The sequence below is a fragment of the Erpetoichthys calabaricus genome, chromosome 8 (genome assembly GCF_900747795.2).
Source record: "Erpetoichthys calabaricus chromosome 8, fErpCal1.3, whole genome shotgun sequence".
Taxonomy (NCBI): Eukaryota; Metazoa; Chordata; class Cladistia; order Polypteriformes; family Polypteridae; genus Erpetoichthys; species Erpetoichthys calabaricus.
The window spans coordinates 122290060-122311585 of record NC_041401.2 but is presented as its reverse complement, the minus strand read 5'-3'; the positions used below and the strand labels follow the sequence as shown (position 1 = coordinate 122311585).

General features: G+C 35.1%; 1 protein-coding gene and 1 long non-coding RNA gene across 4 annotated transcripts in view; one reads left to right on the top strand and one right to left on the bottom strand.

The window, feature by feature from the left end:
• The window catches only part of LOC114656732 (mucin-3B), a 30463-nt gene that overhangs the window by 473 nt on the left and 8464 nt on the right, over window positions 1-21526 (top strand). For both annotated transcript variants that reach the window (XM_051931434.1, XM_051931435.1), the window contains exons 2-6: window positions 57-181; window positions 4790-4854; window positions 5070-5263; window positions 15992-16169; window positions 19954-20133. In XM_051931434.1, coding sequence (XP_051787394.1) covers window positions 57-181; window positions 4790-4854; window positions 5070-5263; window positions 15992-16169; window positions 19954-20133 — 742 coding nt within the window. The remainder of the gene's footprint in view (window positions 1-56; window positions 182-4789; window positions 4855-5069; window positions 5264-15991; window positions 16170-19953; window positions 20134-21526) is intronic.
• LOC127529059 (uncharacterized) overlaps window positions 193-21526 on the bottom strand; it is a 38244-nt gene continuing 16910 nt past the window's right edge. The window contains exons 3-4 of one of the 2 annotated variants that reach the window (XR_007935728.1): window positions 2915-3014; window positions 193-1113 (exon numbers count right to left, since the gene is read on the bottom strand). This is a non-coding gene — a long non-coding RNA (uncharacterized LOC127529059). Of the gene's footprint in view, window positions 1114-2765; window positions 2842-2914; window positions 3015-21526 lie in introns of those variants that run through there. The other variant, XR_007935729.1, reaches the window with a different exon arrangement.

Sequence of the window (21526 nt, the reverse complement as noted above, 5' to 3'; positions counted from 1 at the left end):
GTCAGCATATTCCTGCAGTTGTAAAGTAACATCTGTTTTTTTGTTTTTTTTTCTAGTTAATCAGAGTCTGCCAACATTGAATATAAATATTATAATCATAATAAACAAGACATTCAATGATTCATTAAAAAATTCTACATCATCTTTGTACCAGTATTACAGCAATATTATAATAAAGCAGGTAATTGAAATGAAAGGGTCCTCAAGAGTTTTTTTGTGCTTTACTACAAAAGACAACTTACATGTCCTTGTTTGTTACATATTTTTCAGTCATCTCTTTAATCAATTTTTGTTAGTAAAAAGTGAGATTCTGTGGGAGGTATAATGTTGAAAAAATTGAATCAAATACATATAATTTAGGTGGTTTGTAAAGTTGAGGAAGAATGTAAATGTTTTATTCTGAATACAGTTCTTAAACTGCAAATGAATAGTTCTTTTTCATTATGATGATATTGTTGTAATCGCAATAAAAGCAAAACTGTGCTTTGTCATATTGTTTGAAAACTGACTTCCATAAATATTCATTGAACTGATGTTCAGTTTTCTCCAGATTGTTGCAAGAGGTATTGAATAAGGCATTTAAAAGACAGGAGTAGTGTGGGTCACATTATAAAAATATAAATCCTGTTTCAGGACTGAAATTAGCACAATAATTTTTGCATTAAAAATATTGCATGATGATGAGTTTTAACTTAATTATGATTGGTTATTCTTTTACTTTCAAAAATGGCCTCAATCAAATTTTCTTGGGAATTTGTAGTTATGTAATTATTTTAGAATTCATTATTACAAGATAAACAATTTTATTTAGCAATAAAGTTAAGTATTATATGTTTTGTGATGGGTATGGAACTTAATGGATATTTTATTTAACAGAAGAATATTCATTTGTTCATTTTCTACAACACATTATTACATAGGCTTGTATTTAACCTCCACCTGTTTTGATAACATTTGTCAAAGCAGTAATGAACCCCTGACAAAAGGTCAATCAATCACAGGCAACCCTTCTTTAACCACCCATCTACTGTCCTGTCACATTAGGTCAAGTTAAAATCACCAATGAAACATCCAACTTGCATGATTGTGGGACATGGTAGGAAACTGGAGTACCTGGGTAAAAAAAAAAAAAAAATAAATAAACAAATTGGGAAAAAATGCAGTTTCATACGTGGGATTTGAACCCAACAAGCTTACGTTACGTATGACAGCAGAACTAAACCTTGCATCACCATGCCATCTATTAGATGTAATTAATTTATTAAATATATGAAGAAATAACCACATTTACAGTATAAGAAATATACTTTGATATAAACTTGTACTAAGTACGTCTACACTTTGCCACTAAAACCATGTAGAATTTTCAGAAAGACTTAATAATAATTTTTAATATATTATTATATAAATAGCTGTGTTAACCGTCTTAACTTGACAAATTCCCTGAGAAAATGGTCCTCAGTTTTAGTGCCGCTGGTTAATCAGAAGTACTATGTAGCTAACTGAACAGTTTTCTGTATATGATAGTTGTAGTTTATTTTTTTTCCAGGAACTAATATTAATTATTAACTAGACCTCATTACTCTTGAACAAACTACATACTGCCTATGAGTAAAACATGTCTGATTTTCCTAGTGACAGACCTTGGCTTTTCTTGCTGGTACGTGCAAAATACAATTTTACAGGAAACTGTATTCTTTTCAATTGAAACCAATAATTAACAGGAATAATGTGAATTTAGGATATAAATATAATTTTACCCTCTAGCACATCCTGTAAAATCGGTAGCCTCAATCAGATTTGGTTGCAAAGCTTTGAGAAGTAATAAAGTACCGTTATAATGTTTGAGGGTTTAGATCAAAAGTAATACACAGATTTATACAGGCCTAGTGTATGGAAACAACAGTTTACCACATATGAAGTGAGAAACTAAAAATTTCAAATAAGAACTGAAATAAACTTACAAAATTAAAAACAATTAATACTGAAAAAAAAAGTACAGCAAACCACAATTCTAAACTTTACCCCAAAAGCCATTGCCACACAATAAAGTTCTAATACTGAATCGTGGTTTACTTTAACTTATTACAAACAGCTATGATGTTTACAAGCTGCACGTGGAATGAATTGAATATTGTAAGCATTGTACAGAAATTAACAGGTTTAAAGAGATAACATCCTGCACTATGCACAGTGTCCACTAGGGCTTTCAATTTGAACATCACTATTCAAATTTAGTGCATTTTTTATTAATTTAATAAAAGGCAAAACTGACATTCAACGATCAAAAACAGTTACCTGCACTGATTTTGGCATTGTGTTACACCAGACATGCTGTGCAAAGCTGCAGTACAGTATTTTGCAATTCTGTATTTGCCAAGCACTTCCACAATCAACCGTTTCATAATTTTGAATGGTTAGATTGTTACCTTTATTAGAAAAAGTTACAGTTAGACCCCTTCAGGATGTAGATTTTTTTCAAATAGTTTTTCTAAATGTTTTTCCATTGCCCTGATGCCTCGGATTCTGTTGTATTCATAAACCTGAGGTCTCTGACTGTTGTTTAGTCCTTTGCAGATGTGGCAAAAACATATGAATTCCACAGATACAATGCCAAGGCACACAAATCAAACCCAGGACATTGAATTCCTTAGACATCAGTACTACATATTGCACCAATAAAATTCCATATAATAACTGGATGATGCAATCACTGTGGTAACACTGTCACCTCACAACAAGGAGATGGGGTGGTTCAAGTACCTTGGGCATCCCAAACAGAGTTTGCATGTTCTCCCCATGTCTGTGTGGGATTCTTCCAGGTGCTCCTGTTTCCTCACACTGTTCAAAAAAATGCAGGTTAAATGGGCTGGAGATGCTAAATCAGACGTGGTGTGTGTGTGTGTGTGCTCACCTTGTGATTTGTCAATGCTCTGTCCAGGGTGTGTTCCTGCCTTGCTCCTGGTGCATACTGGGATAGGCTCCAGTTTCCCTGCGACCCTGCTCTGGAGAGGCTGGTTTAGAAAAGGGACAGACAGACATTTTTCATTGTTTTAATATGTATGTAGAGCTCAAAAAAGGTTAGTATTAAAGATTTCAGACATTATTATTGTTACCCTAAGCTGTATAGTAACATCACCATGCCTGCACAGAAGATCAATGACTGTAGCTTCTTGGGCCATAGGAAAGTTTCTTTTACTCAGTAGGCTAAATTAACGATTTTTCTATTACACATAAAGCCAGCCATTGCTATATCATTATTATGCCCAGCAATCGCAAGACTTCAGGGGACAACTGAAAGTTAAGGATGTAGTCAAAAAACCATAGTGAGGGTCAGAACCAGGCGAACAACTATTAGTAACCTATGGCAAGGATAGTGAGACAAAATTGAAGTCAGAAGGGGAGCAAAGACTCAACAACCATAGAAACAAAACAAAGAAAATTTTTCAAAAATGTCTGAAAGCTTTTGGAATCCGCATAGCTAGATGAGGAAACATACCCATGGATGACCTTTTTTTCCATTGCATCGTGATTGACAGGCCACAACCTCTAAGGACAGGAAGCAACAATAGTACTGTATACTGAAATACTGTGTAAAGCATAAAATCTAATATTTATTCATTTAATATTATGTATGTTATTTGACCTGGTTTAATCACCATCCATCTATCTGTTGTTAAACCTGCTTAATCCAGTTTAATCTTATGGTGTCTGAGATTATACAGGCAGCAGAGTATGCAAAGAGGGCAGAACTTTGGACAGAGCACAGTTCTGTCACATGGTACACATATGCATGCACCCAATGTCACTCACACAGGTCAAACTAAGGGTCACCAGCTAATAACACCTGTGCGTCTTTAGGATGTTGGAGGAAAAGTGGAGTACCTAGAGAAAGAATAAAGTAGACAGGCTGAGCAAATGTAAACTCCACACAGACGGAGCCCAGGACACATGTCAGACTTAGGAGCTGACCTATAAAGCACCAAAAGTAAGGCCACTGAGACAATTATTAGAATCATAACTTTCTGGTAACTCAGATTAATGTGAACTAAAATTATGTAAAATTATAAGATTAGTTTCTTTTTTATTAATTTTAATTAAAAGCAAATAACAATAAATACAATCAAATCAAATTTATCAAAACCAAAATTCAACCCCCACCCACAAAAAGAAAGAGAGGAGAGCCAGCCAAAGCAAAGCAAATCTTTGAAGCAGCAAGGAAGGAAAAGTATCCTTTTCCCAGACATAGGAGATTATTCTAAAATAGTTTTGATTTAATCCTGCCATATTTTAAAAACATTTTGAACAAGTCCTCTGAGTGAGAGTTTGATTTTTGTCCAATTTCAGATAGTGTAGGACATCAGTTACCCGCTGACCTAAAGGTGGTGGGTTGAGATTCTTCCAGTTGAGCAAGATAAGTCTATGTGTTAGCTTAGTTTATTTAAAGCTAATGTATCAATATTAAAAGCAGACAAAATTCTCAATTAAAGTACACAACAGTACAGATTGTGATATGCCTAAACTAGAAACCCTTAATGTATTGGACTTTTGCACAGCAATTTCTATATATTCTATGACTAGAAATGTTAAATTATTTTAATTTACTGAAATAATAAGAATTCCTCCTTCATAACTGCATTTAAACATTAAGGAGCTCACACTTGTGCTTAATTATGTACTTGCTACTTATTTAAAACATAGTTAAACCATTCAGCATATTTGAAATATGTAGGTAATTGTATCATGACCTGCTAATATTTCTTTGTTCTCTAAAACAATCTTCATTTAGCTCACGGACATTTGCAAGCCAGTTGCAGAGGCCAACTTCCAGGGTGTAGAAATAATTCAATTCATGTGAGTATTGGTCTCCAAGCTGATAAAGCACTTTTTTCACTTGTTGGCCATTATTGTGTTATTTCATATATATCTTAAAACTCTATGATGACTGCTTTAATTTGTTATTCAAGCTAATATCTTTAGATCACCTCTTATAAAATTATCTCTCATAACAACAGAAATGGACAAAACAGAGCAAGCCTTCTAATCTTTTACTGTTTCCTTGTTTTTAGGAAAGGCAGCATCCGTGCAGAAAGTATTGTAAAATATGAGTACCACAATAACCAAAGTGACATTGACTTCCTAAACAATGTGGTTACAGGTCAACTAAACAAGACTTTACACTCTAATCTATCCAGTCTCATTACGAAAGCATTAAATGCCAGTACAACACTGGACTACTTGAACTACAGTGAACCTATTAAAGGTAAGTATGCTGCAGTCATTCATGATGTACTGTATGTTTCTGATGTTTACTTGGAAATCATGCAGGTCCCCAATGAGGAAAGAAACATTAAATATCCCTCCAGACAGATGAACACTTAATTTAAAACCACCACCCCCTCATGACAGTCATGTTCATTTTTCACATAATGTGTTTCTTTTTATAAAGTATTCTTGGGGAACACGTTCATAACAGGTTTATTCCATCACGGTGTGCTAAGAAGCGTCTCTGGAGGTCTTTTCTGCTCACCCCTAACAGGCAATTCAATGCTTCTGTCTGATATACAGTACATGTTAAGTCTATTTACATTTATTTATTTTGTTATTGATTGATTGATTGGCTGTATTAACTGTCCTGTGAGTCTGTATTCTTATTTTTATATTTCTGCTGCTATATGCATTGGACTTTCTCCATGGAATTAATAAAGTTTATCTAATTTAATCTATTTAAAATAAAGCACATAATAGCATTGCATAAAACAAAAAGCATCATGCAAATCAAACACAAAGGTTATGTATACAAAGGACGTGGACAAAGGGAAGGCAATTTTATCTTGTTTGGCCAATTTATTTCACCTATAAAAGCGTTTCTAATTTTTATTTAAAAGAACAAAATACATGTAATAACAAAAGTTTAGTCAAATACACATCCATGGAAACATAACAGCAGCATAGTTACTGTTTTAGAAAAAGAAATCCATCAAGCAAAACAAAAAATAAAATCTCAATATCCCTACCAACATCAGATAGGACAACCCATTGTGGTTCCTCATGCCATTTTATTAAAATAGAAGAAAAGGTCAAGTAAAGACCCGGCAAACATTTTATGATAAAATTAATACATTCTTTTCAAAGTCTAAACAAATTCTTGAGAAGTTCTTCCAAGAGGGAATTTACTTTTTCCTAGTTTAACATAATGCCATTGAGTTATTAAAGATGGATCATAATTCTGCCAGTTATTCAAGGTACGTTTTTGTGCAACCAATGCAGTATAGAATACCACAATTGATTTTTCCTTAAATAATACTATCCTATCTACTGTTACTACAAATAAATCATTAATAGTATTAGTAGTAGTAGTAGTAGTGGTAGTTATTGTAAGGGGTTATGAGTGATTTCAGATCTGTGCCTATCTGAGAAATATGAAAAAATGTTGAACCAAAGTAGGAAGTGTATGCAACATTTAAAAAACAAACTTGCCAAGGCGGGAAACATCATTCACAAATTGGATCTTCCCCTACATACATTTCAGTTAGATTCAAATGACTTAATGTGCGCATAATGCACAATTTTAATCAGTATTACAGCATGCTTTGCACAAAGTGACTAGAAATGCATTTTATGAATAGCTAAGTTCCACTGTTTATCCTAAATTCTAAATGAAAGATCCTTTTCCTATCATCGTAGGTAAATTCTCTGAAATGTGTTGATAAAATCTAGAAATCTCTGTGTTCATAATGTCTATGTAATCTTGTTTCAAGAAAAGAAATTAATAGAAGGTGAGGAAAAGTATGCATATTATTTTTTATGAAATGTTTAGCCTATCTACAGGAAAATAATGTACTGCAGGGAAATCATTTATACGAGATCTGTAAAGTTATGGATACCTACTGGCTTCCATAAACTGAATATTGTGCAGGTTAAAGAAGGCTGGAATATATGGCTTTTAAATACAAGGGATGTTCAAAAAGTTTCTGCACTTTTTTTTAACTGTATTTATTAAGAATTTCAAAAACAAATGACATCACTTTTCTACATAGTCACCTTCGTTTGCGATGCAATTTTCCCAACGTTGTACCAAGTTTTTAATGCCTAATTACTACTCCTCCCGCTTTCACCGTTTCCAACAAAAAAATAAAACTTTTTAAATGTCCCTCGTATATGGGTGCAGCTAGTAGGAGCATACCGGAGAAGTATGTTCTACAGTTGACACCATATCCTAAGTGAATAATGGACCGTGGGGTTTATGGTAAATTAATAGCAATTGACTGGACCACATAGCAAGGCATACAGAGAGAATTTTGAGTATAATCTCAGTGTATTACAGTTTAATAATAGAAGAGACAGTTTCATATAGAGCCATGCCACATTCTTCTTTATGTCTCTGTAGTCTTTTAATACGTGGTTGTTTTGAATTCCAAATAAAAATAGCTACTGTTATACTGAGTGCAACTTCTTTTCAAAGAAAAATGTAATAGATAGATAGATAGATAGATAGATAGATAGATAGATAGATAGATAGATAGATAGATAGATAGATAACATAAGTCAATTGCTCTCTGTCCAGCAGTTACACTTAGTTGGGCATGCTCAGTTAACGTTTGTAACATTTGGAATGTATTTTGTAATGCATGTAGTAATAAAATACATTTAATTTCCCATTAGCATTGCTGTTGAGAACCAGTACTAAATGCTGTATGGTGGAGGGAACAGACTATAACTTAATAAAGGAAAATCTAAATAGATAAAAAAAAAAAATCAGCTTTTTCCCTCTGTGGGTCATTCAGTGGGATTCAACCAGATTAGTACTTTCTCTGTAAGCCTTTTTTATTTCCCAACATTTTTTTTGTATTTAAAATTCCCTTTATTAGGTTATAACATCAATTGTACACATCATTGGCTGAAATTAACAAAAACAATGAGTTTTATTAGTACGCACAACAAAAGCACTGGAATGTGCCTGTCAAGAAATGATACTCTTATGTGAGTGTGAGTGAATTAACATCAATAAGAAGACACTTTGCATTTAGATATACCACGGATTGAATCCAGATAGTACAGGGGTCTCCAACCTTTTTTCCCCTGAGAGCTACTTTTACAAAATGAAAATGGCTGAGAGCTACTCATGTTTTCTGAGGTTTATTCTCATAGTTTATTTCAACACAAACAAACTGAATATGCTTGTTATGTCTGAACATTTACAAAATGTCGGTGTCCACAACTCACATTTTACATTAAAACATTACAAAAAATATTTAGTTCACCTGCAAGTGCATTTTGTATGTCTGTATGCATTTTCTAGTGTATCTCACACTATTAAATTTAAACATGAATGCTGTCAAAACAAAACAATGCAATTACAAATACACAGATATTCCTTATTCATTTGTCATTTTGTTACACATTACTGTTTCACTTTATTCACATGTCCAGTTGCATGTGTGATGTGTTTTTCAGTTAGTCAGATGACTGGCACTGCATGGAGTCAACAAGAGAGGTGTATGGTGGAGTGGAGCCACTTAGGTTCACTCTCATGGAGTCATTTAAATGTTCATCTCTCAGTCTTGTTCTGAACTTTGATTTCATGACATTCATGTCAGAAAAGGCAGAGGTATGTAGACCCAAACAAAGCAGACATTTTCAGAGCTGCTTGGTGAAGATTCTTATAGTTATCTGACTCTACTAAGCTCCAGAAACGCTGAGAATGCTGTTTATGACTTTAAATGCACATTATTTTGAAGGTTTACGAATATATAATATATAAAATCCAATGTTTCTCTGTCTATATGTAGGTCTGTCCACTTTTCACAAGAGAACTACTTAACGGATTTAGGTTTTTTTTTTTCTATAATTTGCTTGAACATTCCGGTTGATTTTGCGACTTCTCTCATTTCGCTATGTATCATAGTTCGCTTGCGGTACCGATTTATTTGCGCAAATCCGAGAACCACGAAGCGGGCCGAGGGGTGGATGGGCTCTCCTCACTCACTCACCAGCTTCGGGGCATGTTCCTTAACTCCGCTTAGCTAGCGAATGAGAGAACAATTGAACTGAACTTTGTTTGATATTTAAAATAAAGTGTTACTTAGGTCTTGATAAGTCTGAGTCTGGATATTCTCTTAAGTGTATGCCACACTGAAAAGACAGATTGCAATTCAGATTGTGGATCGTGGTATGATTTTTTGGAAAGTCGCCCACCCCTAATTTAACTAATCAAGTTTTCAAATTTATGTAGGATTCATTTACCCTTTGGAGAGCTGCTTGGAACGGGGTTGTGAGCTACAGGAAGTTCGCGAGCAACGTGTTGGAGACCCCTGAGCTAATATATACATAGTACAGGAGGAAAAAGTTTATGTGGACTCCTAACCCTCAGTCTGTTGTTGATTTACTTCATTACTTTATTTCCAGACCAAAGCTGACACATCTAGTATTGGGGCAGTACTTTCCTGTCACTTCAGTGATATGGATAGAGTACATCCCCACGCTTATTTTGCTTAAGAGTCATCTTCTTCCAAGCAGAATTATGGTGTTGGGGCCCAAGAGTTAGCCATTGAATTGGCACTGGAAGAGAGGCATTACCAGTTAGAAGGTGCAGCTCATCCACTTTTTACACCAGTTGTAAGAATCGTATATATTTGGAAAACACTAAACGTCTGAATTCCCATCAGAGGTGCTTGTATTCCTTTTTTCTCAGCCTGAGGAATACAGTTTGAAAGCTGATGAGATGATGTAATCTCAGAACTGGAGAATGTCATTCTTTTGAATAAACTTTTGCATACTGTTACTGTGGGCTTTCCTTAGTTCTTGAAGGAAACTCCTCTGATGTTCTGGATAGTAAACAGCTCATCCTGGATCAGGCTGTTGGGAAGTCCTGGAATGAGGTCCTTCCTCCCCTTTTACTGGGCATCCAGGTATTGCTAAATGTCTTGAAGTTCTGAAATGGTATTTTTGGTGGCTATGGCAAAAGATCTTGCAGATTTTGTCAAGTCCAGTGATGTCTGTTGCAGACTATGTCTCTTGTAAGGTTGTAATTTAGGATGCTTACAGCCTATTCCCTTTCAAGGCATCCTTGGATGGATATTGCAATAGTCTTCATTGCTGATGTTCACCCTTCCGGGCGCTATACCACTCTTCTTGTCATTGTGCATAGTTTTCAAAGAGTGTAAATTTTGTGCCATTAAAGTTGCTCTATTCAGCTAAGCAGTTTGTGGATGCTTTTATCATCATTATTTTAAGCTTCATGGGTGGCCTAAACCTATTTATTGTCTAGTAAGTGAGTACTAATTTCTACATGGATTGTAGAAATTGTGATTTTTGACAAACTGTGAAATAACCACCATAGTTCTAGAGATTGTGTATGCAGATGGTGAAGGATAATCTATCTCAGTATTCATTATATCAAGAATATCACTCAGTGGCTGTAGGTTTTCATTCCAAGCAGTTTCCTAATTAGAAAACTATCCTTACTGATAATGAGCCTTGGTATTTAACCATAATACTATTTATTGCTTTCATTCACAAAGACACATTTTAATTACATTGTATGACAGTGATATTCACTCATGGTCGTGGAGGGCCACAGTGGCTGCAGATTTTGATCTCAACCAGTTTCTTAATTAGAATCCCTTTATTTGCTGATAAGGCAATATTTTTGGACTTAATCTTAGTTAACTCATTTATTATGACTCAGAACCCATAATTACCTATTTTAATTTTTAAGCTGCTGCATTTACGTTTTAAATGTTTCCTGTTTTCTTAATCAGCCATCAGTTAATAACGAAATGCAAATAATGAATAAACCATCAGCTCTCCAGCTAACGTGATTCAATTTACAACTGTGAATGTGTATCATAAAGAGTCTGTGTTACTAAAGTGTTTTGAAATAAATGAGAGAGAAAGGAGGAATATTGTGAAGTGAAAATATGTTCTTATCCAAAAAAACATATGGATAATGTTCTTAGAAAACAAAATGTTACAAAGTAAATAATTTGTCTTCGATGAATGAAAACATTAATATTCAATATATTTAAATACCAAGCCTCATTATCAGCAAAGACTGTCTTCTACAGTAGTTGGACTAGTTGAACCTGCTGTCCCTGTGGCCCTCCAGCACTGGGAGTAAATATTCCTTCATCATATAGTTAAATTCTCCAACCACTATCAGCTTGTGAAAAGTCATATTGAGAATTAATACAAAAGCCTTTGCCAGGAATTTTTTATCATCAGTATTCACTGCATATAAATTAACCAGACTCAGTTTAGGTTCATACAGATTTTCCACCATCGTTAAAATACCGTCCTTCATGGTCTGATGCTGTATCTGTGCCCATGAATTGAATTGCTTTATGAATTAAGATTTCCACCCCTCTGGTCTTCTTACAGTATTTGGAATGAAAAATATGATGAATCCAGTCTCTCTTAAAAGCTTAAGTGATTCCAAAGCACAGAGATCTGATTCACTGGTCAACAATCATTTTGCTACTGGGATTCTTTCACCTGTATTTTAACAAATTTCACTTGCTGACTTCAAATCTGAAAACCGTTTTTGTCCAGCACGTCCCGTTTTTTAGTTATGATGTTCGAGGTCTTGGACAACTAGGGTGACTGGACAGTAAAGGCAATTCATTTCAGCATTTAAAAAATAAGTTTGGTCTCGAGAAAAGTGAAACCAAAATTAAGGAAGGTGTTTTTGTTGGCCCTGAAATACGTGAACTGATGCTTGATGATGAGTTCAAAAGGAAACTGAAGCCAACTGAATCAGCATTTGTGCAGGTTGTCCTGACTTATCTTGACAGTCACAGAGCAGAGAATTATGCTGAGCTTGTGGAGAATATGCTGAAAGTATATTAGCTTACAGGAGCCAGAATGTCACTGAAGATGCATTTTTAACATTCTCATCTCGACTTTTTTCCACCAAATCTAAGCGATGTCAGAGATGAGCATGGGGAAAAATTTCATCAAGATATAAAGGTGATGGAAAATTGATATTGGGGAAAATTTACTCCAAGCATGATGGGTGACTAGATAGATAGATAGATAGATAGATACTTTATTAATCCCGATGGGAAATTCACTACTGTTGGTTCATGCAAAGAGAAACAGATGTGCAGTACAAGCGCAAAAGCAATTGCCTCAGACAATTTTGAGCACAGAGGTATATTGACATAAATATGCTTTAATGTGTCTCTGGTATCATCTTCTGGTTTGTTTTCAGAATAAACACATCAAAACAATTTTGGTGGGACATAGTCCAAACTCCAGATATCGTTGTTGATATATTATATTGATATTCAAAAGTGTTAAAATGTCAATGATGTCCATCCATCCATCCATTTTCCAACCCGCTGAATCCAAACACAGGGTCACGGCGGTCTGCTAGAGCCAATCCCAGCCAACACAGTGCGCAAGGCAGGAACCAATCCCGGGCAGGGCGCCAACCCACCGCAGGACACACACACACCCCCACACACCAAGCACACACTAGGGCCAATTTAGAATCACCAATCCACCTGCATGTCTTTGGATTGTGGGAGGAAACTAGAGCACCCGGAGGAAACCCACGCAGACACGGGGAGAACATGCAAACTCCATGCAGGGAGGACCTGGGAAGCGAACCTGGGTCACGTCAATGATGTGTATCTCAAAAATCTGACGTGCTAGCTTAATTCTGATATATGAAATCAGTGTAAAAACTTAAAAGAGAGCTGGTCTGAAGTTCCCAGTAGCAAACAAAAAATATTTTTTGTAGACCAGTTAAGCAAAGGGGCATATTTCAGTTTTTTGTCTATGCAGACAAATATTTACTATTTCGTTTAGCAACTTTTATTTTTGAAGCATAAAGGTTTGGAAAAAAAATTGTACATCCTGCTCTCATCTCTATCATTTGTAATGAAGCAACTATTTTACACATTTAAAGTGGCTGATTGCATTGTACTCTCTGGAATAAACTGCAGCTACACACATTTACAATTTTAAATGTTGTGATTGCACCAGACATGAGTTAGGGTACGGACCAGACACAAGTCTGAGAATGTGGGGGTTGGGGTGGGGATTGGAGGGCATGTACTGATATCCACAATGGCAAAGTTATGCACACCATAAGCTAGTGATGGAAAAGGGACAGCTTCAGGGAAAGGTAGACCTTCCATATTTAGTTGTATCAAGAAAGAGACAAGGGAGAACTGGAAAAAGTTATGCCTTATTATGTGTCTACTTAGCAGTTGCCAAATGAGTCAGTGTGAGAGGAACTTCACGTTCTTTGGTTCAATTCAGACAGGTGGATACTTGCAATCAAATTTATTTGAGTTAGGTGTTAAAAACATTTTGATTAAATATAGGTGTGTACATAGAATTAATCATTAACACATGTATTACATTTTTAAAAAAATACGTTTCTAACTGAAAAGTATGTACCAAAACTGGACCTTGATATGGATTTTTGGCCATACTGTCCCCTCCTAGTGATCATCTTATCCACCTTAATAAAAGGACAAATGGCTGTGTTTGTATGTCTGTGTATCTGTTTGTCTGTCCAGTTGCTATGTCTCTGTTATGTGCCATTTGGTATTGGATTAGTAAAAGCAGTGATAATATTTGTGATGTACCATCTATTGGAATGTAAAATACATTTAATTTTATTACTACATTCATTACAAAATGCATTCCAATAGATGGTGCACTGCAAAAATTAATGATGAAAGCACTGAGGTCTACATGTATTACTCAGAGGACAGGTAGTACAGTATATCATATTTTGAATTTCAGGTCACATGAAATTCATTATTTTCTATAAAATCTAGAAACTCAAAGTGGAGGTACCAAAAAAAATGTGTAAAACACATTAGTAATATGTTCCTAAAAAAAGGAAAATGTTTAGAGAATCTCTAAATGTTAACATAAACTAATAGCACATTTTAGCTCTAGTAAAATCCTTGCTGCTATGTTCATAACTGCAAAGAAGCAATCATTCTGTTTTAAAAGACTGGCAAAGCACTTCTTTTTCTTATTTCGGCTGCTCCTATTAGGGGTTGCCACAACGGATCATCTTCTTCCATATCTTCCTGTCCTCTGCATCTCGCTCTGTTACACCCATCACCTGCATGTCCTCTCTCCCCACATCCATAAACCTTCGCTTAGGCCTTCCTCTTTTTCTCTTCCCTGGCAACTCTATCCTTAGCATCCTTCTCCCAATATACCCAGCATCTCTCCTCTGCACATGTCCAAACCAATGCAATCTTGCCTATAGTGGTTAATTTAATAATACAAATCAATTAACTTGGTTTTCTATATCTTGCAGGCTAAAGATATTCCTAAATTTCACAATTTATAAGTAGGAGAAAAAAGATTTTTGTCCTTTATTAAATAGCCCTGGAAGCTTGGTTTCTGTTTTGTTTCCACTAAACTGTATTAAACATGCAGGTTTTTAAACATGCTTTTTCTTATTTTCTAATTTTAAAAATAATTGAAGTCACTGAACCTGTATTGCAAGGCGGTAATATGCAGTAGGTGGTAGGAACAGTAATTTTTAATGGTTGCCATAAGGAAGGCCATGGGCAGTACACAAGGTTCTTTACTCTTGTTTGAGAAAAAGTTAAAAGTGGGAAGAGCATAAAGAGAAATTTACAAGGCCTAACTGATACATGATATATATAATGCTAATATGACAACAAATTCAGGTTTATTTAAAGCAAAACATTGTAGGACAAGGCTATTTTGCCTTTACAAATAATGTAAAATATGGAATATGCTTTGCTCTTTTATTCTAATAAAACATTTTAAGCTAAACATTAAATGTAATCCAATATACTGCACAATAAATATTTTTAAATTTAAAAAATACATAAAAATGATTAATTGAGCAAATTTTCCATCCATCCAACACACTATATCCTAACTACAGGGTCACGGGGGTCTGCTGGAGCCAATCCCAGCCAACACAGGGAGCAAGGCAGGAAACAAACCCCAGGCAGGGTGCCAGCCCACCGCAGGGCACACACACACACACACCAAATACACACTAGGGACAATTCAGAATCGCCAATGCACCTAACCTGCATGTCTTTGGACTGTGGGAGGAAACCCACGCAGACATGGGGAGAACATGAAAACTCCACGTAGGGAGACCCGGGAAGCGAACCCAGGTCTTCTAACTGCGAGGCAGCAGCGCTACCCACTGCGCCACCGTGCCGCCCATCCATTATCCAACCCACTATATCCTAACTACAGGGTCACGGGGGTCTGCTGGAGCCAATCCCAGCCAACACAGAGCGTAAGGCAAGAAACAAATCCTGGCAGGGCGCCAACCCACCGCAGTGAGCAAATTTTCTTACTTCAAAATATAAACATTCTTTTTGTGGTAAGAAACTTTTAATTGCAAAGCAGAAGTGATCAACACGATTAACAGAATTATTATTTGTTTAGAAAAATCTTTCAAAAACATCTTACTAACCATTGTCAGTGACTAACTGGAACTGAGCAGAACCAGTATGAGAATCTGCCTCATACACACAGCATGGATTGTGTGCAACTAAAATTTTCTTAATTTTAATGCATATTTTACTCTTTAGTTATTGTAGCATTACATTTATATTTCATATTGCCTTTTTATCTTTAATATTGACATATAGGGATATGTATGCAGTATGTAGGGTAACATTTAAATTATTTGATCAATTATTGTTTTGTTTCATTTGAAGAAAATTAAAATACAGTACTGATGTAGAAAGTGCAACTTACCAATACCTGAATACATTGCAAATTTAATTTTTATATAAATGTATATCAAATTATTCTTTGTTCAACAGCGAAAAATATTTTTTTTACATTTTTAATTCCTGCAGCTAGAAGGAGAACTACAGTACAGCTGTTTTTCCAAAAAAGAATATATAAACACAAAATCACTGTGAATGTGTAAGCCAAAGTTTCCCAGACTTGCAGAATGAATCCTTGGACATTCTTCTAACTCTGATGACTGATACATATTTTTTTCTAGATGTCTCAGAGCTAAAGCCCTATTTGATGTGCAGCATTAGCTTTTTAGGTTACACAAAGGAAGTTATACATGCTAACACAACAAATGGAACAGTGAGGTGTGTAGGAAGCTGTGCCCGAGGTTATTCTTGTTCCGGTCATGGACAGTGTGAAAACAGACAGACTGGACCAGTATGCAGGTAAGAATTCATTAGCATTTCTACTGTATTTTTTCATACCAGATATTTGCCCTTTCTGTATGTTTTTGTTTTGTTCCAAAGCAAATGCCAGACTTTATCATCTATTTTACTGTCATTTATTTAAATATTTTTTAACGTCATTTTTATAACTTAAAATTTCTGATAATTTAGTCTTGAAAATAAAAAAGGAATGTGATCATCAAAATGTGCCAATTAGTTGTTCTCAAAATTGGGGTGGCACAGTTGTTAGCACTTATGTGTAATAGATACAGGGATGTGAATTCAATCACTGATCACCCTATCTGTGAAGTTTGCATATTTTCCCTCTATATGCTTTAGGGTTATCCAGGTACTCCAGTTTCATTCCACATCCCATGTTGAATTAATTACCACTGTAGTACATTACTAGGTGTGTGCATGTTATGTTTCCTTCTACTTAACATAAATACGTGGTCTGAAAGCTAAAACAGTGTATATGAAATTAAGTACTATTGTTTAAAAATGATTTATTTATGGAACAAGATGATCCACTGTGGCAACCCCTAATGGAAACAGCCGAAAGAAGAAGAAGAAGAAGAAGAAGCTGAAAAATCATTTATACAGGTTCACGCTAAGGACAATTGAATAAAATCTTTCTGTTGTTCACTGAAAAATACTAGAAATTAAAATAAACCAAATCAATAAATAACATAAAAACACAATGTAGAAACATAATCAATCAACAGTATATCCCAATTGATCTTCAAAAAAAAAAAAAAAAGAAGACAATCTGACTGCTATATTTTCATACCTATTGATAAACTTTCTAACTTTCATTTTATATTTTCATGTGGAAATAACTAATTTAATCATTATTTTATATACCATCTTTCTAGGCTGATGATTTGTTTTCTTTATCATACCAATCCATGCAATACAGGAAACTTTTTGCCTTTGTGAACTCATTGTACAGTTTATATTAAGTCATATACAGTACCCGGTAAACACAAGTTTAGATCATTACATATTTAAAGAAAGGCTATATCCGATCTTTTACCTCATTGACAGAATTAAGGACACAGTAGGATTAATAACACTTAGTCTGAAGAAAATATATTGTTGTATATCTAAGTATGAGTGAAAACAAATACTATGTTTTTCACTACATCCTTAAGTGGTAATGTGTGAAGTGAAGACAGTATTGGTCTCAACCTCAAGGGACACATACCTACCTTGAGAACATAATGATGGCATTCTATCTTAACATTTTGCACATACAGAAATTGCTTTGATTAATATCACTTATACCATAGACAATCAGTGCTTAAGAGCCAAACATAACTTTGTAGCTTGTGTAACTGTACAGGTTGGTCAATAGCTAATCAAAAGCTAATGAAAACTACCTTCAACATAAAATATTAAAACTTCACTGACAAGACATGTAATCCTGTTTTTCTGCTATAAACAGTGTGGAGGCTAGACTGAATTAGGTTTTAATCACTAAGTAGAGACAGAAGCTGCAAATCTATTAAAATACTTTATCCAAAATTATTAAGCATGTTTGAGTCTACATCTTTTTTTTTTAAAGGTCTAACAATAGACACTTTTAGCATATTAAGGACTGTGGCAATTAATAGACATCTATCTATAATGTTAAGAATTGGTGCAGTCAGCAGAGTGATTAGGCATTTCATTAGTTTTGATGAGACTGGATCTAAGTAACAGGGAGTAGATATTCTTATATAAATTATAGCTATGATTCAATGTTAAGTTATTACTAAGGTAAAAATGTGCGCATGTGTTGACCATGCAATGGACTGGTATCAGATTAAATTAACCTAATATCTTTGGAGATGTGAGAAGTAAACAGGAGTATTTGAAGGAAAACCCAACACAGATGTGGGCAGAACATGCAACCTCCACACAGACAATGTCCAGGTGCGGAATTCAAACCCAGGATGATGAGTCAATGAAGCAGCAGCTCATTAACAGTGTGCTTCCATGCCACTCCAAGTGGCTTTGTGAATGATACAGTTTATAGGAGTTTGATGACACTTTTCCCTCTGGGCTCTAGCTAACTCAGCAATCCAGATCAGCAACAGGAATTGGCTCCTATTTATTAGGTTGATTGAAAGTTCCATCTTTTTCTTGTTACTGATTATGGGATCATGTAGCAAATATGGCTAAGAATATGATTACAGTGCAATAGTTAATCACTGTAACTGGAAACAGAAAATTCTTATTTATGCAGTGCTGGCTTAAAAGGATATTTTACATAATTAGAAAGCATAAAAACACCTTAATCAAGTTTGTCCAAATTTTGTGCTTTCCTGAAATTATAATACACTATATGAATCAAAGTTTATGGACACCTGACTGTCATATCAATATGAGCTTGTTGGGCATTTCATGCCAAAACCATGGGCAATAATATGAAGTTGCTGTCCATCCCCCTTTGCAGCAATAACAGCCTCCATTCTTCTTGGAAGGCTTTCCACAAGATTTTAGAGTGTTTGTGGGAATTTGTGCCCATTCAGTCAAAAGAACATTTGTGAGGTCCAGGTACTGATGTTGGGTGAGAAGACCTGGCTCATTCCAATTACTACCAATGATATTAAGTATGATTGAGGTCAAGGCTCTATACAGACCCCTCAAGTTCATCACTTCATCCACACCAAACTCATCAAATAATGACTTTATGGACCTGGCTTTGTACAAAGTAATGCTAGAAAAGGGTCTTCCTAAACTATTGACTACAGTATAATTGTATGTAGTATCATTGATAGTACCCTTCAATGGAACTGAGGGGATTAGCCCAAACTCTCAAAAAACAGTTCCAGACCATTACCCCTCCACCCTCCACCAGACTTCACATTAGGCACTATGCAGTCTGGAATGTGGCATTTGCCTGGCATTTACTCAACCTAGATTCATCCATTAAACTGTCAAATAGTGAATCAATCCAGAGAATACATTTCCACTGCTCCAGTATTCAATGGTAGCATGCTTTATGGTAATCTAGCCTAACCTAACCTTGTTCATAGTAGTCTTAGGCTTGTGTAGTGCTGCTCAGCCATTGATATCTATTTCATGAAGCTCCTGATGCCACAGGTCTTGTGTTGATGATGCTGTGTTTGTGCTTCAGCACTTGGAGGCCCTACTCTGTGAGTTTTCAGTCTACCACTTCATGTCTGAGCTGCTGTTGCTCCTAGATGCTTCCCCATCACAATCCTAGCACTTACAGTTGACTGGGGCAGACCTAGCAAAGGTGGTATCCAATAACAATGTCACCTTTAAAGTCACTGAGCTTTTCAGTATGATGCATTCTACGGCTAATGTTTGTCAATAGAGATTGAATGACTATGTGCTTGATTTTATGCACCTCTTAACAAGAGGTGTGCTCAAACACCTGAACACAATAATCTGAAGGGGTCCCGGCATGGTTTTAGCCATGCAGTCTCATATAGTATTTCCACTAACTTCCACTGTCATTTCATATGTCAACCACACAGGTAATACATACTTAAAGCAACACAAGAATATTATTTTCTATATGTTCTGCAACTAAATTTAAATTATAATTGTGCAGACTACTTTTTCTTTACTTGCATGCATTGACTTGCATTGCTTTCAGGATTTCCATTTTAAATGCATTACTCAACAACAAACAAGAAGTATGAAATAGATTGAAATTCAAATATTTTACACCTCACACAGCTTGAACTATGAAATATACCTATGCCAAAAATATTTGTTTGTTTAAATGTCATTTCAAGCACGTAATGTAAACCTTTTTTTCCCCTAGGTGTTTTGCTAAAACGTTTCAGTTTTACAGTGGCGCTCACTGTGAAATCCTGGAAAGAAGTACTGGCTTTTATGCTGTTGTTTTTGGAGTTACTGGGGCCGCCTTGCTTCTTCTTATTATCATCATCTTGTCTATCATAGTGTGCAAGAAGAACTTACAGTTAAAAACATTACAAGTGAGGTGAGTTTAGCATTTCATCATTTCACTAAAAATGGGATCTACAGTTTAATCTATGTGACATTATACAGCAAAACTGAAATATTTATTTATATTCATTTTTGCCTGTTCTGACTAGTTCATCCCTGCTAGGCAGAATATTAATTTTCACCAGAGACCTTACAGAAACTGCTTCTGGGATTCTTTAAAAATGGGGTTGTATCACTCCCTACAAATGTAAGTTTTACTGCCCAGTAGTAGGCTTACAATCTTAAATGTGACCATATTTGTTCATATAATCATTACCTATCCACATTGCCTACTCACGCTTAAACTCTTTCACATATACAATGTCTTTTCAGATATGGCTATTGGATGTTTGTTTTTTGTTCTCAGGAAGCAATTCTGCTACTAGAAACCCTCTAGCTAAGATTTACATCAACTAAGATAATTGTGACATACTGTACTGTGTGTAGTTGCCCACAAAGATCACTGAAATTTGAATCACTCCTAAAAACAAAATCTGACAGAAACCATTGCTTTCTTTTGAAACAGGAGCTAAAATGTATTGCAATTTTAGAATGAATTGCATTACTGAATAAAAATAATATATATCTTGTAAAAAAAAAGACTAACAAATATCTTTAAAAAATAAAAAAGACTAGCACAGTTTTTCAAATGTGCAATTGAAAGTCAGCCCAGGTCAGAGAATTATATCTGCAGGCAGGATTTTTTGGCAGACTAAAACATTATTTCACATACAATGCAATTCAGAGGCAAACAGATTCATTCTGTATTATAGGAAGGCAAGCACAGGAATAAAAATACATAGGATTGTAGAAGACACTGTAAATGTTTTCTAGAAGTTAATACTGCATATGCTGTTGTATTTCTCATTGTAACACAATGTTTGTCTTTACTTTGTTAACATATGTGAAACAGGTTTGTTGTAAATAATCATAAGAATCTGCACTGCATTCATTGATACTGTGCAAGGCACACTATGGAAGAGACCCATTCTGCAGCAGTTGTGATCCATATTATACAAGCGCTCAGCCGGTAATGAAGAGGTGCAAAAAGCCTTGCTTCTTAAGTTTACATCCTTAAGACAGCAATGGTTAAATCCTTTATCCTCCCCAAACAGACAAGTAATATTGAACAAAAACATAAGTCTCTGAACTCAGATTAGTATTTAACACAAAAATAAAACAACTATGGGCTAGAATGAAAATGTTTTTAATCCTTCTTACAAAATAAATTGCTATGCTATATGTGGACAACAAGAAGAAGAAGAAGAAGAAGTGTAGATAAGTTGGTCCAGATTCCTGACCATTCTAATCATTTACTTACAGTATGTCACACAACTCTACAGTTTCACAGTGAGTAGATCTACCTAGAGAATTCATCTTAGCTTGCT